Below are 21474 nucleotides of genomic sequence, written 5' to 3' on the forward strand. Positions count from 1 at the left end.
GAGGGGTTTGTTTCAGAGGGATGTGTACCCAGCAGGCTCTCAGCTGGAAGGAGAAAGGGAAAATGAGCACTCTTGCAGGTGCACCCTGGGGGCGGTGACAGCAGCACAGAGACAATGTGGGTGGCAAATCAAGGTGAAGGCAAGGTTGGTAGGGGTGGGGAAAGGGAGGGTTGGCTTCAGTCTGAAAATTGCTCAGGCAGTGTTAGTTTCTTGTGCCATCAGGCAATCAACACAGTTGCTCCTCCACCCCACTCCCTGAGGCCAGCTCAGGCTTATAATCACGTTCCTCCCAAGAAAAAACATTAGTAGAGGTTAAATGACCCCATTTGTGGGGTGATTTATTGTTAAAATTATTAAACATGCTAAAATCACATGGAGTGGCTATTCCACTTTTCCCCTGACTCCATAGTGGGGCAAATGGGAACTACAGGAGTCACTTGGTTTGTATGGCCTCTGGGGATGGCTAGACTTGGGGGGTAAGAGGTGAGACAGGTTAGCAAAGCCCCAACAATCCTTCAGGTAGTACCCTTTTCCCAGCAGTAACGTGTGGCTTCAGAGATTTCCCCCTTCTTCACTTTTCTTTCCTCCCTATATGTGCCGTACTTCTCATTCCCCTGCCTGTGACCCTGGAACCTCTTCTGCTTCGGCCCGTTATGGTCCTAGACTAGATGATGAGGGAGGCTTTTCCTTGACACCATCATTCCAGTCTCCCTTCCTTGGAACTAATCTACTCAGCATGCACTATTGGGATAAACTGATTGATTTAGGTCTGCTAGGGGGAAAGGGAGGCTCCAGTCCCCACTGTGGCTTAGATCCCGGGAAGGGAAGTTGGAGTTGGTGCAGAAGGATCTGAAGGGGAAAAAAAAATGTTACCTAAAGTGTGAATGCTGTAACTAGCAGAACAGTGCATATGTCCCACCCTCAGGCACCCTACTCTGAAGGCCTTCCCCTCCTTCCCACATTGTTCTTTGGGGAGACCTCTCAGCCTCGAAGCCTCTTGTTCAACCCTACAGGGCAGGCATAGCTACTGATCAAAGAACCTTATCCCAAGAAGAAATTGTTCCACCCTTAGACAAGTGACTGCTGATTGAAGTCTTCATCTTCTCCATCTCTCTTGTGCCTCTACTTCTGTGATGGCTTGAGGGGGCCAGATACAAGAATATTGAAGAGTTGAACTTGCCTCAAGGAAAGGCTAGAGGGACAAGGGATAAAGATACACGGGTGTGGAGAAGGGGAGAGAAGGGAGCAGGGTGAAGGTGAAGGGCAGGTCTGGCCATTCAGGAGCTGGGATCCTTTTTCCTTTTCTGAAATCGCCGGAACTTGCCCTGAATAGCAAGGGCAGCCTTCTCTGTTTCTGGTGCTGTCAGATCAATGTCAATCTCCTCCTCCTCCTCCGCCTTCTTGACATTGCCAGCTTTTCCTGTAGATAGTTGGGAGACTCATTAATAAGTTAATCTGACCTACTCCAGACCCTTTCTCCAGGCCCCCAATACAGTGGGTAAGGTCCACCTTGTGCCAGACTCTGGGGTCCCCCAATTTTTGCTAGGCTTATGAATGCCTGATAATTCCCCTAGAAGTCTGAGTCAAGGTACTAAGGCTGGGAATTAGCTATAGTTACTTAGGGGAGCTCTGCTACTCTTGGACCAAACAACAAATGTCTTCTTTCATCACTTATTCATAAATCCTACAGTTCAAGTTCCAATGCACACTCACTTTCCTCAGCTTTCCCTCAATTTCTGATGGGGATAATGCTGGGACTTTTGATGAGTTTCTTCTTATCTTGTACCTCTCTCCCCCAACACTCCAGACCCAGTTTCTAAAATCAAGGAGTAAATACTGATAGGTTTACTTCCTACGAAAAATAGAAGGAAGCCTATAGATATAGTACTATAGTTCTAACCTAGTCCTTTGTTTCACTTATCCACATGCTTATTCCTTTCATATCTGACTTTAGGAAATTCCAGACTCACTCTACTTGTCTTCATGTCTCTGTAGTCACCTGCTCTACAAACTGCCTAGCCCAACCCCACTCACCTTTTTCCTCTGGGCCAGCTGCCTGGTTGGTTGCTGGGGACGTTTTGGTATTAAGCTGGAAAAAATATTAGAATATCAGAATATTAGATATTCATGGAAGTAATTTGAAGGCACCATCACCTCAGACCTCTTATATACTCTTAAGCCCTCCTATCACCAGGTGCATTTCCTTAGTCTTTTGAGGAAGCGAGTCTTGAGATCAGAGACCAGAGGAAAAGTTACCAAATTCATTCAACAAAGATTTATTGATGCTAGAAAGTGTAGAGGACAAAACAGACAAAGAAATTCTGCCCTCATGGAGCTTACATTCCAGTGTATATAGAGACAAATAAATAAAGTACATAAAATGACTACTGTGATGATAAGTGCTATGGAGAAAAGGCAGGGAAAGGAGGTAGTAAGTACTGGGGTGGAAATGGAGGAATACAGTTTTAGATAGAGCAGTCAGGAAAAACCTCTCCGAAAAGTTGCATTTGACCAAAGAGCTGAAGGAGATGAGGAAGTAAGGCTCATAGATATCTGGCAGGAGTTTTCAAGGGCTCTGGGTTGGAAGTGTGACTAGCCTGTTTGAGGAATAGCAGACCAATGTAGTTGGAGTGGAGAGAGGAAAGAGGAAAGATGAATGGAGATGAGAACAGAGTTAACTGGGGGTGGAAGCAGATTATGTAGGGCTTTAGAAGTCTTTTTAAGGAGTTTGACTGTTACTACAAGTGAGATGAGAAGTCACCAGAGACCTCTGATTTGCATAAAAGGGAAATGAGAAAGGAGGCAGAAAAATCTGTTAAGAGGTTATTGCAGAAAACCAAGCAAGAGACGATGGTAGCTTGATTCAGCATGGTGGCGATGAAGATGGTAAATGGTTGGATTCCGGGTATATTTTCCAGCTATGACCAATATGATTTGTTGATTTGAAAAACAGCATTGTGAGAAAGAGATGGGTCAAGGACAATTCCAAATTTTTTTGGCCTGATGATCTGAAAAAAATACAGCTGCCATTTCCTGAGATGTAGGAAACAGGGAGAGGAGGTTTTAGGGGGAGGATAAGGCGCTTATTTTTTAACAAATTTGAGATGGCTATTAATCATCCAAGAGAAGATGCTTTTATTACCAGTTGAATATTCAAGATGAGTTAAAGAGAAGGACCTGGACTACAGATATAAATTAGGGAGCTATTGATATATGGATAGCATTTAAAGCTGTGAGACTGAATGGGATCGCCAAGAAAGTGAGTTCAGATACAGAAAAGGATAAAATCCTGAGGTATCTCAGTGATTCGAATTGTAGAAATTAAGAAAAATCAACAGGATGGAGAAGAAGCCAGGTAGGAGAAAAGCCAAGAGATTACAGTAATGTGGAAGCCATGTGAAGAAAATATTTCAGGGAGTAGAGAATGACTGTGTCTAATTCTGCAGGTAAGTCAAGTACGATGAGAACTGGATTGACCATTTGAGTTTTGCTATGGGGAGATCACTGGTGACACTGATAAGAGAATTTTCCATGAAGGAGGGGAGAAAGCGGAGGGAATGATTGTAATGGGCTCAAAAGGGAAAAGGAAGAGAGGAATTGCAGCAGCAAATATAGAAGGAATTCCAAAAATGGGGATGGGGGTATAAGTTCTGGCAGATATGAGGTCACAAGAAGATTTTATTTAAAATGACAGAAATTACAGAATGCTTGTGTTCTTATGGAAACGATCCAGTAGACAAGGAAAAACTGTAGGAGAGAAAGAGGATCATTACTGGAATAGGAGAGAGGGGGTGAGATCTAGTGCATCAATAGAGGGCTGGCCTTGAATAAGAGCTAGACTAGGACACCCACAGGAACTGGAGGGAAGGCAGAGTTTATAGGCCCAGGCGAAAGCAGAGGGAACATTTGGAGGGAGACCTAATTGCTTCTATTTTTTTGAAGTAAAATATGTAACAAGGTCATCATCCAAGAGGAGGAGGGAAGAGGTATTAAAGAAAGGAAGGGAGAAATACTCACCTAGGCAAGTAGGAGAGTAAATGGACTAAGGAACAGTGATAGGATTGCTAGAGACATTCAGGCCCCTCATAAGGCAGGAGGTCATGAATTTGAAGTGAGAATAATCAGCTGATATGTATGCTTTTTTCCAGGTTCCCTGCTCAGATGGAGAGTTAAACATAATAGTAAGGCCAGGTACAATGGCATAAACCTGTAGTCTCAGCTATTTGGGAGGATCCCTTGAGCCCAGGAGTTCAAGGCCAGCCTGGCAAGACAAAGCAAGACCCTAGCTCTCTAAAAAAATAGTAATTCCCCTTCCTCAAAATTATATTAATAAGGCTACTTCATCTGGACATTCATCAGTCTCAAGGTATGGTTCATCTGGAGACAGAGTCACTCTTGCACTTGGTACCTTTGGAGTCTGTTTATTCACTTCACAATTTTAAGTACTTTATATTTAACAAAATACAAAAACTGGGTGCTTTCATAAATGTTTTCTCATCTAATTCTTGAAACAGCTTAGTGGAGTATTTATTATCATCCCCCATTTTACAGATGCAAACCTTTGTTGAATGACTGCCAGAGGTAAGGGTTTTGCTTTAAGAAACTGATAGAATCCAATTTATGTTCTGTAGATTATGCTGTTTCCATCTCACTTCAATAAATACTTATCAAGCACTTACTTGTGTTCAACACTGTTCTATAAACTAAAGAGGTATAAAAGAAGCAAAAGATTCATTCAACAAATACGTCAGTGCCTAATCACATGGCAAGTATTGCTATAGGCGTTGGGCATACAGCAGTGAGCAAAAGAAAGTCCCTGCACTTATTCAACAAATACATCAGTTAGTGACAAATGCCATGAAAGAAAATAAAGCAGAGTAGTCTAGGGAAGTCTCTCTGAAGACTGACATTTGAGTAGAGGCTTTAATGACAATGTAAGAACAAGCTATGTGAATGTGTGGGAAAAGATCCTCTGGGCAGATGAAAGATCAAGTAGAAGGTCCCTGAAGCAAGTTTGTGCCTGTTATGTTCAAGGAAGAGTAAAAAAATCATCACGGGCCAGATGCAGTGGCTCATGCCTGTAATCTCAGCACTTTGGGAGGCCAAGATGGGTGGATTGCTTGAGTCCAGGAGTTCGAAACCAGCCTGGGCAACATGGTGAAACACAATCTCTATAAAAACTATAGAAATTAACCAAGCTTGGTGGCATGCACTTGTGGTCCCAGCTACTCAAGAGGCTGAGATGGAAGGATCACTCGAGCCTGGAAGGTGGAGGTTGTGGTGAGCTGAGATCGCGCCACTGCACTCCAGCCTAAGCAACAAGGGTGAGGGAATGGGAAGGGGAAGAGTAAAGAGAAAGAGAGATCATCATGGCTGGAGCTATGTAAGGGAGAAAATATAAGAAATGAGGTTAGGTAGATGGCCAGAATATGTGTCTTTGGAACAAGACAAAGAATTTAGATTTTTTTCTGAGCTGATGAAAAGACATTATAGGTTTGGGGGCAGAGGAAAACATGGTCTGTCATGTTTTTAAAGGATTATTCTGACAGATGGGTAGAAAAAAAAGACTACTGGCTGGGTGTGGTGGCTCATGCCTATAATCCCAGCACTTTGGGAGGCTGAGATGGGAGGATCACTTGAGCCCAGGAGTTCATGACCAGTCCAGGCAACATAGCGAGACCCCATCTCTATAAAAAGAAAGAAATAGGCCGGCGCGGTGGCTCACGCCTGTAATCCCAGCACTTTGGGACGCCAAGGCGGGTGGATCATGAAGTCAGGAGATCAAGACCATCCTGGTTAACATGGTGAAACCCCGTCTCTACTAAAAACACAAAAAATTAGCTGGGTGTGGTGGCAGGTGCCTGTATTCCCAGCTACTCGGGAGGCTGAGGCAGGAGAATGGTGTGAACCCAGGATGCGGAGCCTGCAGTGAGCTGAGACCGAGCCACTGCACTCCAGCCTGTGCGACAGAGTGAGACTCTGTCTCAAAAAAAAAAAAAAAAAGAAAGAGAGAAACAGAGAAAAAAAAAAAAAAAAGAAAGAGAGAAACAGAGAAACAGAGAGAAAGAGAGAAAGAAAGAGAAAGAAAGAAAGAAAATAGAGGGGCAAGAGAGAAACCAGGGAAAACAATTAAGAGGGTCTCACAGTGGTACAAGCAAGATGATGAGGCCCGGGGCGGGGGTAGTGATGGAGATAATAGGAAGTATTAAGACTTGAGGCAAGTTTCATGGTAAAATAAATTGGATCTGCCTGTATATTTTTCAGTACAGAGAGCTCTATCAAAGATCCTTTCTTTAAAGGGTGGCAGAGGACTTGGAAGTTAGTTGGAGATGAATGTTGGGTTATGAGAAGGCTTGGTAAGATGGAGGATTTTAAATGCTGATGGAAATGATTTAGTAAGGAAGAAAAAAAACTGACGATACAGGAGAGGGGATAATTACCAGAGTGATGTCTTAAATAGGCAAGAGAAAATAGATCTGGTGCATAAGTGGAGGGGTTGCCCTTTGATAGGAATACAGACAGTTTATCTACAATATAGGAATGCAGGCATAGAAACAGGAAAGGTGGCAGATGTAGAAATGTATAAAAGTTTTCTTCTGATTGTTTCCATTGTCTTAATGAAACACGAAAGACAGTTGTCAGCTGAGAGTGAAGAAGGCACAGGAAGTATTAAATGTTTGAGGGAAGAGGAGAATGAGTGAAAGGATTATCTAAGAAGGAGAGTGAGTGAGCTGGTGAGATATAGGATGAGGCAGGAGGATCACTTAAGCCCAGGGGTCTAAGACCAATCTAGGCAACACAACTAGACCCTGAAGATGTAGCAGGATTACCAGATAGCACAAAGGGCACACTGGGGGTTAATGACCATGAATTTAAGGTGAACCCAATTAAGATACTGTTCCTATCTTCCAGGCTAAGTGATTTTAGAGGAGATAAAAACCCAAATAATATTTATTGTTTATTATATATCAAACATTATCCCATTTAATCCTCTGAAATCTCTAAGATGGCACCCTATGTTATAGTTGAGGAAAACAGGCTTAGAAAGATGTTGAGGAACTTGCCCAAGTCAAATCACACAATAGAAAACAGTGAACCTGGCTTTGGAGCGCAGGTAGACCGACTCCATACTCCTAGCCAACAGGCTGTACTGTCTCCATAAGACCAAATATTGTCACATGCTGACACAAATATGCTAATATGTTAACAATTACTGAATCTAAGTGGAAGACATATGGATATGTATTTAACTATTTTTTCTTTCCTTAAGGAATTGCTTTAATTTCCTTTTTTGGACTTTTCATTGATAGTGTTTAGAGACACCATTGATTTTTATATATTGATCTTATATCTAACAACTTTGCTGAAATCATTTATTAGCTCTAATTATTTGTTTGTTCAAGATGGGGTCTCACTATGCTGCCCAGGCTGATCTCAAATTGGTGGACTCAAGCAATTCTTCCTCCTCAGCCTCCTAAATAGCTGAGATAATAGGTTCAATGCCACTGCACCTGGCTTGAACTATTCTTTCAATTCTGGTAAATGGTTCCAATAAAACATTACGGGGAAAGAAAATAATAATTTAGAAAAAAAATCATTTAAAATGCTAATGCGATATTGTATTTGACATGGGCAAGTTTTTCAAACTCGGTTATGGTCCAAATTTTGTGTAAGATACATATGTGTGTGTGTATATATATAAAATATATATACACACAGATTTTCCTTTTTTTTTTAAGAGATTAGTCTTGCTTTGTCATGCAGGCTGGAGTGCAGCGGCACAATCATGTCTCACTGCAGCCTTGATCTCCCAGGCTCCAGCGATCCTCCCACCTCAGCCTTGCAGGTAGCTGGGACTACAGGCACACCATTACAGCTGGGTAATTTTTGTATTTTTTTGTAGAGACTGGGTCTTACTATGCTTCCCAGGCTGGTTTCAAACTCCTGAACTCAAGCAATCCTCCTGTCTCAATCTCTCAAAGAGCTGGGTTTACACGCACAAGCCACCGTGCCAGGCCCATATACATTTTCATTTTAAAATCTGGAAGAACATACATAAAGGTGTTCCTGAAACCCTATGGAATTCCTACTTGTTCCCCTTTGACCAAAAGAAAGATTTCATGACAGGAAGGACTGTTCTGAGACTTAGGAGACTGGCCCAGTTGTTACTCTTTCTCTCCCCATAATACCCCTGTGGTCAAATGTTTTTCTATTCTTAATTTTGCACATAATCGATAAAATGTCCCAATAGTTACTGAGGTGACAACTTCCACAGGAATACTGTCATCACAAGAGGTTTGTCCACACTGTAAAAGTATGACCCGGCCGGGCGCAATGGCTCACGCCTGTAATCCCAGCACTTTGGGAGGCCAAAGCAGGCAGATCCTTTGAGGTCAGGAGTTCGAGACCAGTATGGCCAACATGGCGAAACCCTATCTCTACTAAAAACACAAAATTAGCTGGGCGTGATGGCAGGCAAATGTAATCCCAGCTACCGGGGAGGCTGGGGCAGGAGAATTGCTTGAACCAGGGAGGTGGAGGTTGCAATGAGTTGAGATCACACCACTGCACTCCAGCCTGGGTGACAGAGCAAGACTCTGTCTCAAAAAAAAAAGTATGACCTAGATGGAGTATGCAGTTAATAGGATAACAGCAACTGTCCAGACAAGAGGGTCATAGGTTAAGAAGCAAGTTCTATAGTCTCATGATCTCTGACTTCAAATCCTATGCTCTCTTTTCCCAGTAAATCCCGGACTCTGATCCATGATTTAGCCATTATCCCTCTGTCTGACTCTAAGCCTATTCCCTTAATCTATCAGATCTTTTCTCTCACCCCAACCCCTTCTCTTTGAAGGAAAATCTGGACTGATTCTAAATATCTTCCCTTAGGTGGCTGTTTCCTCTACATTCCTTCTCATATCAGCAGACCTTGAGAATAAGCAGGAATGTGTGTCAGGACTAAACCACACAGGCTGCTACCTTCCCTCTGCCCTGCCAGCTGCTTCCCTCCCAAGTCTCTCCTGATATCTCTGGCTCTGGAATGGAGCAGTGGCTCAGCTGCCATCTGGTCCCCCCACCCCCAGGGTTTCTAGCTCCATTTAGGTTACATTTATGAGAGATAATAATCTAAAAGTGGGGGTCTCCACTTGGGAAACCAGAAAAGGATGCTGTAAGAAGAAAACTCCTATTACTCACAATGCCCCTTGAAATTTCCCTTTTACCTTCCACTGAAAGGGCTGCAGGAGCTTTTACCTCCTGACCCTCTTCTCTCTTTCTCTCTAGCTAGTTGTCAAAATAGCCACTCTAGACGTTCTTCTGGATCCAGTTGTTTATGATTTGCTGAGGTTAGGGGTGGGGGAAGTTAGATCACAAGTTGTCTGCTCCCACCCTCTATGTGGTGCTCAGTCCTTTATTAGTCCCTGATCTCTGCCTCAACCCTCCTGTTTATCTTCCAGAAATGCAGCAATTTTAGATGAATTAAGGTCCTCTGGTATATGCATCTGCAAGCCATCAGACTAACCATATTTCACATAAACAAAGGAGGCATGGAGGTCCACTCTGGGTGAACCAGAGACCATGTACTCTAGTGTTTCTCACAAAAACTCATACCTCCAGAGGAGTGAGGCCGAACTGCAAGAGCTGTAACAGGTCAGCATTTCTCAGCTCCTTGTTCTAGCCAGGTATGGATCACAAACTTCTCAGGTGCTCTTCTACTCCTTTTTTTTTTGAGACGGAGTTTTGCTCTTGTCACCCAGGCTGGAGTGCCTAGCCTTCTACTCCTTTCAATACTGAGCTTTTCCAACCAGAAATAACAACAATGAAATGATTTAGCAAATCCTTCCTTCTCCTTATAGGACCCAACTGGGGGAACTGGAAGAAATCAAGGATTTCAGAATGTCTCTTCACTTTACTTTATGAACAATCATATATAATACACTATGTGCCAGCTACTTTTCTAAGCACTTTATAAACACTAACACGTTGAATGATTATTTTAACAGCCCTGTAAAATAGGTATAATTATTATTTCTATTTCACAGAGAAGGAAACTGAAGTCGAGAGGTTATCTTGCCCAAAGCCATAGAACAAACAAGCCACAAAGCTAGGATTTGAACCCAGGCAGTCTGGCTCTAGAATCCATGCTCCTGATCATTATCCTATGCTATCTCTCAATCTCCAATCAAAAGTATGAGCATGTATGTGCATGCATATACAATGCTATCTTCACATATACTCCAAAGGAAACTTGGGGAACAGGGTCCAGTCGTGCCTGCCATTATGGGGCAATTTTACATGTTATTAATATTTGACAACCTGATCCCAGACCATGCCTGTCACTCACATTTCTGCTCTTTTAATTGATCTAATCACTCTGATTCTGGTTTTCATCTTAATGTTTGCTCAGTGGGCCTCCTGACACACGAGACTGACTCCCGGAGGACAGCCACAGTTTACATATGTGTTCTTTACTCACAGAGCCAGAACCCAGCCCTTCAGAGTCTCAGAATTCCATGTGAAGGATCATTCTACTGGCTTCTATTTCAAATGCCTCCCTCACTGTCATTCAAGCCTGTTATTCCAAGTTTCTAGTGAGCTTGGAGCTTGGTTCAGTTCAGCCTCACTGCCCACACAGGACTGAATAGGATTTCTGGGGTTTTGTTTTTTTTGTTTGAGACACTCAAGCAATACTCCAGCCTTGGCCTCCTAAAGTGCTGGAATTACAGGTGTGAGGCACCTGCACCCTCCCCAGCCAGGATTAAATGTTTCTCATTTCTCAATAGATACCAAACACTAATTAGCAACTGTGAGGCCCATCAACTCATTCTTTTCCTTAATTTATTTTCCCTAGAAGGTTTCAGTTGCTTTCCTTACCTACTTTCTTATATTTCTTTTTCTCCTTGTTTCTGAGCCTGCTGTGTACCAATGTTCCATTCCATCATCTTGATGATGCTGCCAATTCCCCATGACTACTCTTTTGTTTCCTCTGCAGCTCAAAGTTGCGGATTCTCCCTTCCCATGGGGAAGAAGGAAAAGAAGGAGAGTCTTGTTGGCTTAAGGGTCTTTTTTTCTTTAGGCTTTGAGATTGCAGAGAGGAACATGACATAGTAACCTTCTCCCTTTCCCTAATACTTTCCCCAGGAGTACCTACCCTTTTCATTTCCTCCCACTTCCAGGAAAGAGAAACACCACACATTTGCCTATCCGCCTCTTCTCAGAGCATTTGTCAGATGATGTCTTGTCCTTCCATCTGAGCTCTAGATCCCATCACCCTTCTCCTCCTCAGGAATCTTGACAATCAGTTCCCTTTACTCTCTTATATATAAAGCTTCCCTCTCTCTTTAAGAAGCAAATAAATATATGACTTAGGATGTCAGTTAAAAAAATAAATAAATAAAATAAAAGCCTCCCTCAACCCGAATTTCTTTTCCAACTACCATTAGAGAGGAAAGAAGCAGGTCTAGGACAACAGGAATTGTCAATATTGAGGAATAACTTTTGTGTTTTTTTTTTGAGACGGAGTTTCGCTTTTGTTGCTCAGGCTAGAGTACAATGGTGCGATCTCGGCTCACTGCAACCTCCACCTCCAGGGTTCAAGCAATTCTCCTGCCTCAGCCACCAGAGTAGCTGGGATTACAGGCGCCCACCACCACACCTGGCTAATTTTTGTATTTTTAGTAGAGACAGGGTTCCACCATGTTGGCCAGGCTGGTCTTGAACTCCTGACCTCGTGATCCACCCACCTTGGCTTCCCAAAGTGCTAGGATTACAGGCGTGAGCCACTGTGCCCAGCCCAGGAATACCAATATTAAAAGTTTAGGGAAATGCTTTAAAAAAGAAAAAAAGAAATCAGGATCTAGAAGAATTTGCTTAAAAAAAAAAAAAAGGTTAGGGATTACCCTGATCTGGTCACTACATGTTATATGTATCAAAACATCACTCACTATGTAACCCTATGAATATGTACAATTAGGCAGGGCACGGTGGCTCACACCTGTAACCCCATCATTTTGGGAAGCTGAGGAGGGCGGGTCACTTGAGGCCAGAAGTTCGAGACCAGCCTGAGCAACATAGACTTTGTCTCTACGAAAAAAAAAAAAAAAAAAAAAAAAAAAATTTAGCCAAGTGTGGTGGCATGCACCTGTAGTCCCAGCTACCCGGGAGGCTGAGGTAGGAGGACCAATCACTAGAACCCAGAGATCAAGGCTGCAGTGAGCTATGATCACGCCACTGCACTCCAGCCTGGGTGACAGAGTGAGAGCTTCTCTCAAAAAAGAAAAAAGAAAAAAAGAAGATCAGGCACAGTGGCTCACACTGGTCATCCCAGCACTTTGGGAGACTGAGGCAGGCTGATCACAAGGTCAGGCATTGGAGACCAGCCAGGTCAACAAGGTGAAACCCAGTCTCTACTAAAAATACAAAAATTAGCTGGGCGCGGTGGCATGTGCCTGTAGTCTCAGCTACTCAGGAAGCTGAGGCAGGAGAATTGCTTGAACCCTGGAGGCGGAGGTTGCAATGAGCCAAGATTGTGCCACTACACTCCAGCCTGGAGACAGAGCAAGACTCTGTCTCAGGGGGCGGGGGAAAATAAAAGAAACAAACTACGGACTAGAAGAAAATGTTTGCAAATCAAATATCTGATAAAAGGCTTGCATCCAGAACAAGTTTTGAAAGAACTTCTAAATCTCTATAATTAAAAACACAGTTTTTTAAAATGGGTATAATATTTGAACAGACATTTCACCAAAGAAGATACATGAATGACAAGCACATGAAAAGATATATAACATCATCATCAAGTGGGAAATGGAAATTAAAACCACAATGAGATATCACCATATATCTATTAAAAATTTTCTGTTTAGTGGTGATACCATGTGGAGGCAAAGATATAGAGCAACTGGAACTCTCATATGTTGTTGGTGGGAATGCAAGATATAGCTACTTTGGCAATTTCTTAAGCATACATTTACCATACCACCCACCAATCCTATTCCTATTTATCCAAGAGAAATTAAAACTTATGTTCACACATACATTTGTAAATTAATATTTATAGCAACTCTACTTGTAATTGCCAAAAACTGAAAACAACCTGAATTCAATGACTGGTGAGGCCCACTTTCCATCTGTAGATGGCCGTCTTTTGCTATATCCTCACATGGTAGAAGACGAGAGGGACCTCTTTGGGGTCTCTCTTCTTTTTTTTTTTGAGACAGAGTCTCGCTGTATCACTGGAGTGCAGTGGCGTGATCTCAGCTCACTGAGACCTCCACCTCCTGGGTTCAAGCAATTCTCCTGCCTCAGCTGCCCAAGTAGCAGGGACTACAGGCACATGCCACCATGCCCAGCTAATTTTTTTGTATTTTCAGTAGAGACGGGGTTTCACCATGTTGGCCAGGATGGTCTCAATCTCTTGACCTTGTGATCTGCCTGCCTCAGGCTCCCAATGTGCTGGAATTACAGGCATGAACCACTGCACCTAGCTTGAGGTCTTTTTTTTTTTTTTTTTTTTTTTTTTTTGAGCCTGGGGTCTCTTTTATAAGGGTACTAATCCCATTTATGAGGGCTCTGTCCTCATGACCTAATCACCTCCCAAAGGCCTCACCTAGTATCATCACCTTGGGGGTTAGGATTTCGATATATGGATTTTGGGGGTACACAAACATTCAGACCATTGCACACCCTAACACAGTTGGCTCTGACATGAGCAACTGTAACAACCCAAGTGGTTACTGATGCTCTTGGGATAAAAGATGAAGTTCTTTTTAATTTTTATTTTATTATTATTTATTTTTTGAGACAGAGTCTCTCTCTGTTGCCCAGGCTGGAGTGCAGTGGCATGATCTCAGCTTACTGCAGCCTCTGCCTCCTGAGTTCAAGCAATTCTCCTGCCTCAGCCTCCCGAGTAGCTGGGATTACAGGACGTGCCACCATGCCCGGCTAATTTTTGTATTTTTAGATGGGGTTTCACCATGTTGGCCAGGCTGGTCTTGGACTTCTGACCTCAGGTGATCTGCCCGCCTCGGCCTCCCAAAATGCTAGGGTTACAGGTGTGAGCCACCGCGCCCAGTCCTTTATTACTATTTTTTTGAGACAGGGTCTTACTCTTGCCCAGGCTGGAATGCAATGGTACAATCTCAGCTCACTGCAGCCTTGGCCTCCTGGGCTCAAGCAATCCTCGCACCTCAGCTTTCTGAGTAGCTGGGACCACAGGCACACACCACTACACCCGGCTAATATTTGTATTTTTTGTAGAGATAGGTTTTTGCCATGTTGCCCAGGCTGGTCTCAAACTCCTGGGCTCAGGCAGTATTCCTGCCTCAGCCTCCCAAAGTGCTGGGATTACAGGTGTAAGCCACCACACTCAGCCCCAAATCCTTAATATGGCCTAAAAGGCTATACATTACTCAGCCTCTGATTACCTCAGTGACCTCATCTTTGGAACATAATATGTTCCTTCCCACCTCAGGACCTTGGCATATGGTTCTCTTATGCTGGCCTCCTTTTTGTGTCATTAATTCCTATTGATTGTTTTTGATCCTTTACACATGATTTACACTAAGTCTTTTTTAAATAAATGAGGGGGGCTCTCTGTTTTATTTGCAACATCATCTAAGTTTCTGAAATCAAATTTGCTTTCAGACAGTTGAGGGCCTCTATTCTGTAGCCAGTTCAGAGGTTATAGAAAAGGGATTCAGAAGCCAGGTTACTGCTTTCCTTCACTTTAACATATGTGCCTGAAAAGGAGCTGAGAATGAAGGAAAGACCTTCTCATGAAGTATATTTCATATTACCTGTACCTGTAGTACAGGTAATATGTCTTACCTCCCCTTGCCTACCCTCAGCACCCTGCTAGATTTTATTTCCTTTGAAGCACAGTCCATGTTTTCCATTTGTTTGTGTCTAGCCTACAATAACTACAACCTGTGTCTTGTAATAGTAGGTACTTAATGGATATTTATGTGAATTAAAATTTGCTTAGGCCTTATCGTCACATAGAGGATGAGGATAAACGAAAAAAATAAAATAAAATTCTGTTAGGCTTCAAATTCCTGGGAGCAGCAATGTGGCACACTAGTCAGACAGATCTGGATTCATACCCTGGATCTGCATTGACTATCTGTTCAAATCTCAGCTCTGTCATTCCTAGCTGTGTGACATTGGGTAAATTGCTTAGCTTTGCTGTGCTCAGATCTCTCATCTGCAGGGGAGAGGTAATATCTATCTTGAAACATAAAAGGGCAGGGCACAGTGGCTCACGCCTGAAATCCCAGCACTTTGGGAGCTCAAGGCGGGTGGCTCATTTGAGGCTAGGAGTTTCAGACCAGCCTGACCAACATGGTGAAACCCTGTCTATACTAAAAATACAAAATTAGCCAGGCATGTTGGTGCATGCCTGTAATCCCAGCTATTTGGGAGGCTGATGCAGGAGAATCGCTTGAACCCAGGAGGCAGAGGTTGCAATGAGCTGAGATCACACCATTGCACTCCTGGCAACAAGAGTGAGACTCCATCTCCAAAAGAACAAAAAAAGGTAAAAGGAACCAGAGAAAATGTATGTAAAATACCTAGCACATATTGCAATAAATAGTTATTATTCCAAAGTAATATACCCTGGGGTTGAATATAAGAATAGGTTTAGGTCAAGATGCTGAGTTATTTACTGCAGGGTTAAAATACTAGTGTCAGAGAGTGGAGTTGCCACAGAGTAGTTCTTCTCGAAGTGGGACTGAAAGAGGAAGAGAATACCTGGGATTGCTCGAAGGGCCCTGGAGGCTTATTCTGCTACTGTAGGAGTTTCATAAATGCTCTTTTTTTTTTTCCCCCCTCTAAACAAGCCCTAGAAATCACAGATTCCCTGTCTTCCCAATGTCTGCCCCCAGAAGTGCTGAGAATGGCTCTAAACCTCTGGAAACCCTGGGACATCTCTTTTTTTAAGTTATACACCACAAGGAGAAGGAGATTAGCACTCATGAGTAAACAAACTATATCTCCTTGATTGAGTCCTTTCGTCCACTTTTGTGTCATGAAGATGATTGTGTAAGTCTATTCCCTGCCTCACCAGATAGTACTGTTGGCCGGGTGCGGTGGCTCACGCCTGTACTTCCAGCACTTTGGGAGGCCAAGGCAGGGGGATAACCTAAGGTCAGGAGATTGAGACCAGCCTGGCCAACATGGTGAAACCCTGTGTCTACTAAAAATACAAAAATTAGCCAGGCATGGTGGCGGTCACCTGTAATCCCAGTTACTCAGGAGGCTGAGGTGGGAGAATTGCTTGAACCTGGGAGGCAGAGGTCATGGTGAGCCAACATCGCGCCACTGCACTCCACTCCAGCCTGGGTGACAGAGCCAGACTCTGTCTAAAAAAACAAAAACAAAACAAAACAAAACCGAAACATAGTACTGTGGTAGCAAGCACCTAGACAGTCAAAATGGTAGCAACTTTGGTGCTGTTTTCCTGCTACCACTACTGGGGAACAGATACCCTATAACTCTAGGCCCAATCTTCCCTGCTCCCTTCTTGGGCTGTGTTTCCTCCTTCCTTTGTGGCTTTCATCTTTAACAGTGTTGCCACAGCAACCATTGTCACCGGAAAAGGGAAGATAGTGTCGCCCCTTCTGCTCCAAGCAGTGAGTTAGAACCCTGGAAAGGATACTACTCAGATTTCCCCATATTCCTCAGCCCACTGGGCTCTTTAAAGAGAGATCATGGGCTGTTAACAGCAGCAACAAACAGGAGCAAGGATCACCTCATCATACCTAGACTACTTATACCTGTATTTGCATGACATAGTTTGGTTGCTGTGTAAATAAAAACACATTATAAACACATTTTGGTACTTACTGCCAGAATTACTTAGTTTAGATGAATACGCACAGGAACTCAGAATCCTGTCCTACAGTCCAAGGCAGAAAACCTAAAAAGGGACTGAATCCTAAAAATCCTAAATACTAGCCTTTAAAAATCCCTTTCCTTGCCTTTGTATTGACATAAATCCTAGGCTTCCTAAGCTCCCTGCTAGAGGTGCAGGAAGTGAAGGGGGACAGGAGTTAGTGGATCTGCTTCCAAGTGGTGACAAAGAGGCTTTGCACCCTCCCACTCCAGCCCTGGGACCCTTTTATCCCTTCTGACATATTCTCCTCCAATGTTAAATGAAGGTAACTGCTAAAAAACCTTATAGAGGCTTCTGGGATCCTCTAGTGCCCCTGGAAGACCCTAGACTGCTGTTTTTGCAGCACTGTTGGAACTGTTTCAATTCTTTCAGTACAGCAACCAGCTGCAGTCCTTAAACAGCTTCAGAAAGACTTGCTCAAGGTCACCCTCAAGATAACAGAAAAAGAACTAGGAATCTTTACTACAGGTTCTACATACACACATTCCCCTCTTAATATATAGACTATTTCCCCAATACCCTATATCTCAGATGCATCCTAAGACAGAATTAGAACCTAAACAGTCCTAGCTCCCAAGCCCCGTTGTCTGATCCTCGCCTCTTAGCCACCCCACCCGTTTCCTGGAATAGAAGTACCCCCAACTGGAGTCAGATGCAGAATTCCTTGGCCATGCCAGCTTATGATATGCAGTGAGTCAACAGCCCCAGCCTGTTCCCCCTAGCATGGGCTGCCACAGTTTAATGAGTGGTTATTTGTGGTGCTCTGCACACAGCTTAAAGCTGTGCCTTCACCCCACACTGGGGTATAGGGAATGGGGGAGAGAGAGTAGTGCCAAAGCATCCTTTATTACTATAATCTTCAATGTGCATCCCACCCATGGTTAATGTCCCAAAATAAACGTATTAATCCCCCTGCAGCCTACAAAGCAAACACTCAGCTGGAGGGCTTTGTGTGGGAGGGAGGCAGCACCAAAGACAACAGAATGGTAAATGGCACCCTTTTTCCCTGGGTGGGGTACTGGGCATGCCTTCAGGAATAAGCCTAGAGGGAAATAGAAATCAGGCTTCAGTGAGGACACTGTGACAAAGTCTAGATTTCTAGGTACTTGTTTATGGGCACCTTTCTGGGATGCAGATCTTTTAGAAAAGTGGTTTTGAGGCTGGGCGCGGTGGCTGACACCCGTAATCCCAGCACTTTGGGAGGCCAAGGCAGGTGGATCACCTGAGGTCAGGAGTTTGAGACCAGCCTGGCCAACATGATAAAACCCCGTCTCTACTAAAAATACAAAAAAAATTAGCCAGACGTGGTGTCAGGTGCCTGTAATCCCAGCTACTTGGGAGGCTGAGACAGGAAAATCGCTTGAACCTGGGAGGTGAGGTTGCAGTGAGCCGAGATCATGCCACTGCACTCCAGCCTGGGCAACAAGAGCAAAACTCTGTCTCAAATAAAAAAAAAAAAAAAGAAATGTGATTTTCGATCTGCTCTCATTTAGCTTACTTTTGTAACTAAAATAATTCCAGCCGAGTCAAGCCATTTTCAGCAGCAGGTCTGGAGTATGGATTTAGAAAATCATGCACTCAGGATGCTTGAATCCCAGTAAGATTTCATCACTTACCTTGCCAGCCTAATGCATTCTTCTCATTCTTCTTTCCCCATCTTCTTGCCCTTCTTTCTCCCCCCGCCCCGGAGACAGGGCCGTGCTCTGTTGCCTAAGCTGGAGTGCAGTGGCACGATCATGGCTAACTGCAGCCTTGACCTCCTGGACTCAAGCAATCCTCCCACCTCAGCCTCCCAAGTAGCTGGGACTACAGATGCACACTACCATATCTAGCTAATTTTTCATTTTTTGTAAAGACAGGGTCTTGCTATGTTGTCCGGGCTAGTCTCAAACTCCTGGGCTGAAGCAATCCTCCCACCTCAGCCTTCCAAAGTGCTGGGATAATAGGTATGAGCCATCACATCTGGCCTTACCATTCTCTTTCCAAAGCCTTTGAACTCCCAACTTGGAAGTTAAACAGCCAAACGAAAGAGGACTGAATATCCAGAGGCTGTTTGGTCATCGGGTGCACCAATTTTACTTAGACACCTGCTTTCCTGCAATTACGGGAATCAATGATGAACATCGAAATTAAGAACTCATGAAAAGAGGGCCTTCAGGCTCCCTACTTCCTTCACTCCTATCAGCTTACCTACTCCACCGCATTTTCTGCACCCACTTTTAAGGTGACTAGGCATCCTGCATAAGGATGGATAGTACCTGCCCTGACTAGTATTCTACCAGAATGAACCCTGTTGATAAAATATTATCTAATGTTGGTCTCTTGTCTCTCTCCTCTTGCTCAGCATTATTAGATCACACTGCTTATATTTCTTTTTTGTGTGTGTGAGAGACAGGGTCTCACTCTATCGCCCAGGCTGGAGGGTAGTGGTGCCATCATGTTGCCCAGGCTGGTCTCAAACTCCTGAGCTCAAACAGTCCTCCTGCCTCAGCCTCCCAAAGTGTTGGGATTACAGGTGTGAACCACCACACTCAGCCACATTGCTTATATTTCTTTTTTTTTAGATGGAGTCTTGCTATGTGACAGGCTGGAGTGCAGTGGTGCTATCTCGGCTCACTGCAACTTCTGCCTCCCAGGTTCAAGCAATTCTCCTGGTTCAGCCTCCCAAGTAGCTGGGATTACAGGCAGCTGCCACCACACCTGGCTAATTTTTATAGTTTTAGTAGAGACGGGGTTTCACCATGTTGGCCAGGCTGGTCTCGAACTCCCGACCTCATTATCCACCCGCCTCAGCCTCCCAAAGTGCTGGGATTATAGGCGCGAGCCACTGCGCCCAGCCTATATTTCTTATAGAAAGTACTTGGGGCTAGGCATGGTGGCTCATGTCTGTAATCCCAGCACTTTGGGAGGCCGAGACAGGTGGATCACTTGAGGCCAGGAGTTTGAGACCAGTCTGGTCAACATAGTGAAACGTCATCTCTACTAAAAAAAATACAAAAATTACCCGGGCCTGGTGGTACATGCCTGTAATCCCAGCTACTCGGGAGCTAAGGCAGGAGAATCGCTTGAAGCCAGGAGGTGGAGATTGCAGTGAGCCAAAATGGTGCCACTGCGCTCCAACCTGGGTGACAGAGTGAGATTCCATCTCAAAAAAAAAAGGAAAGAAAGTATTGAGGCCAAGCATGGTAGCTCATGCCTGTAATTTCAGCATTTTGGGAGGCTGAGATGGGTGAATTGCTTGAGCTCAGGAGTTTGAGACCAGCATGGGCAATGTGGTGAAACCTGTCTCTACAAAAAATACAAAAAAAATTAACTAGGCATGGTGACATGTACCTGTGGTCCCAGCTACAAGGGATGCTGAGGTGGGAAGATTGCTTAAGCCCAGGAGCTTGAAGCTGCAGTGAGCCATGATCGTGCCACTGTACTCCAGCCTGGGTGGGTGAAAAGACACTGTCTTAAAAAAAAAAAAAAGTACTTGAAATATATTAAGGGATTGCATGCTAATTAAATAATTCTGTGGCCAGGTACGGTGGCTCACCCCTGCAATCCCAGCACTTTGGGAGGCTGAGGTGGGCAGATCACCTGAGATCAGGAGTTCGAGACCAGTCTGGCCAACATAGTGAAACCCCATCTCTACTAAAAATACAAAAAATTAGCCAGATGTGGTGGCAAGTGCCTGTAATCCCAGCTACTTGGGAGGCTGAGGCAGGAGAACCGCGTGAACCCCGGAGGCAGAAGTTGCAATGAGCCAAGATCGCACCATTGCACTCCAGCCAGCCCTGGCAACAGTGCAAGACTCCAACTCAAAAAAAAAAAAAAATTCTGTATTTACTGAAGTAAAATGTTAAAGGAGTCCTATGGAATATTCTTTTGGAATGAGAAGTCAGAAGTACTGTGCCCTAGTCTTGGTTCTAGTACAGTATAAACTTAGATAAGTTTTGGGCCCCAGTTTTCTCACCTGTAAAATGAGAATATTGGACCAGATGATCTTCAGTGTTCCTTAACAAATCTAAAATCGCATCACTAAAATGTTTTGACATTTTATTTGAGGTTTTCTTGGTGAAAGATATATTTTTCTATTTTGAAGAACTTTTTGCAGAACTAAGTTTATTTTTCTCTATGATAAAATAGACTCGTGAAAGACAATTTAGAAACATAGAAAAGTAAAAAGAAAATAGAGGGAGGCATTCATAGAACCACCACCTTGAAGAGACAATTATTCATCTTTCTTCATCCTCTCTGCCTGCAACTCTATCTCCACCACTTCCATCAGTTAGGAGCCTCCATAGGCAGAGGTGAAAGACGCATCAAGTTTGTGTATTTGGACTTCAGCCATATTACTTATGGCTGCCTGACCCTATAAAGATGACATTCTAAGAGCTAAGAAATCACAGCTGTAGTTGAGAGAAGAAATCATCCATATTTCCAAGTTACAGGATGACAGTCATCCACTTCTATCAGCTAGAGGCTCCTGCCTAAGCAGCTAAAACCAGCAACGTAAATGGGAGACTAAGAAAGGGATGAGCAAGTTCTCATTTTCCTCACTCCAAAGCAGATGTTTCCAGAGGTAGAAGGCATTT

The 21474-nt window shown here is 43.8% G+C and overlaps 1 protein-coding gene across 1 annotated transcript in view; it reads right to left on the reverse strand.

Annotated features, from left to right (window-relative positions):
- Positions 1-306: 306 nt before the first annotated feature.
- Positions 307-21474, reverse strand: part of PCP4L1 (Purkinje cell protein 4 like 1) — a 31301-nt gene continuing 10133 nt past the window's right edge. Inside the window, exons 2-3 of the mRNA XM_011976030.1 lie at positions 2035-2089; positions 307-1420 (exon numbers count right to left, since the gene is read on the reverse strand). Of these exons, the coding sequence (XP_011831420.1) occupies positions 1278-1420; positions 2035-2089 (198 nt within the window). The 3' untranslated portion in view covers positions 307-1277. The remainder of the gene's footprint in view (positions 1421-2034; positions 2090-21474) is intronic.

Source organism: Mandrillus leucophaeus, unplaced genomic scaffold (assembly GCF_000951045.1).
Source record: "Mandrillus leucophaeus isolate KB7577 unplaced genomic scaffold, Mleu.le_1.0 Scaffold1014, whole genome shotgun sequence".
NCBI classification, from domain to species: Eukaryota; Metazoa; Chordata; class Mammalia; order Primates; family Cercopithecidae; genus Mandrillus; species Mandrillus leucophaeus.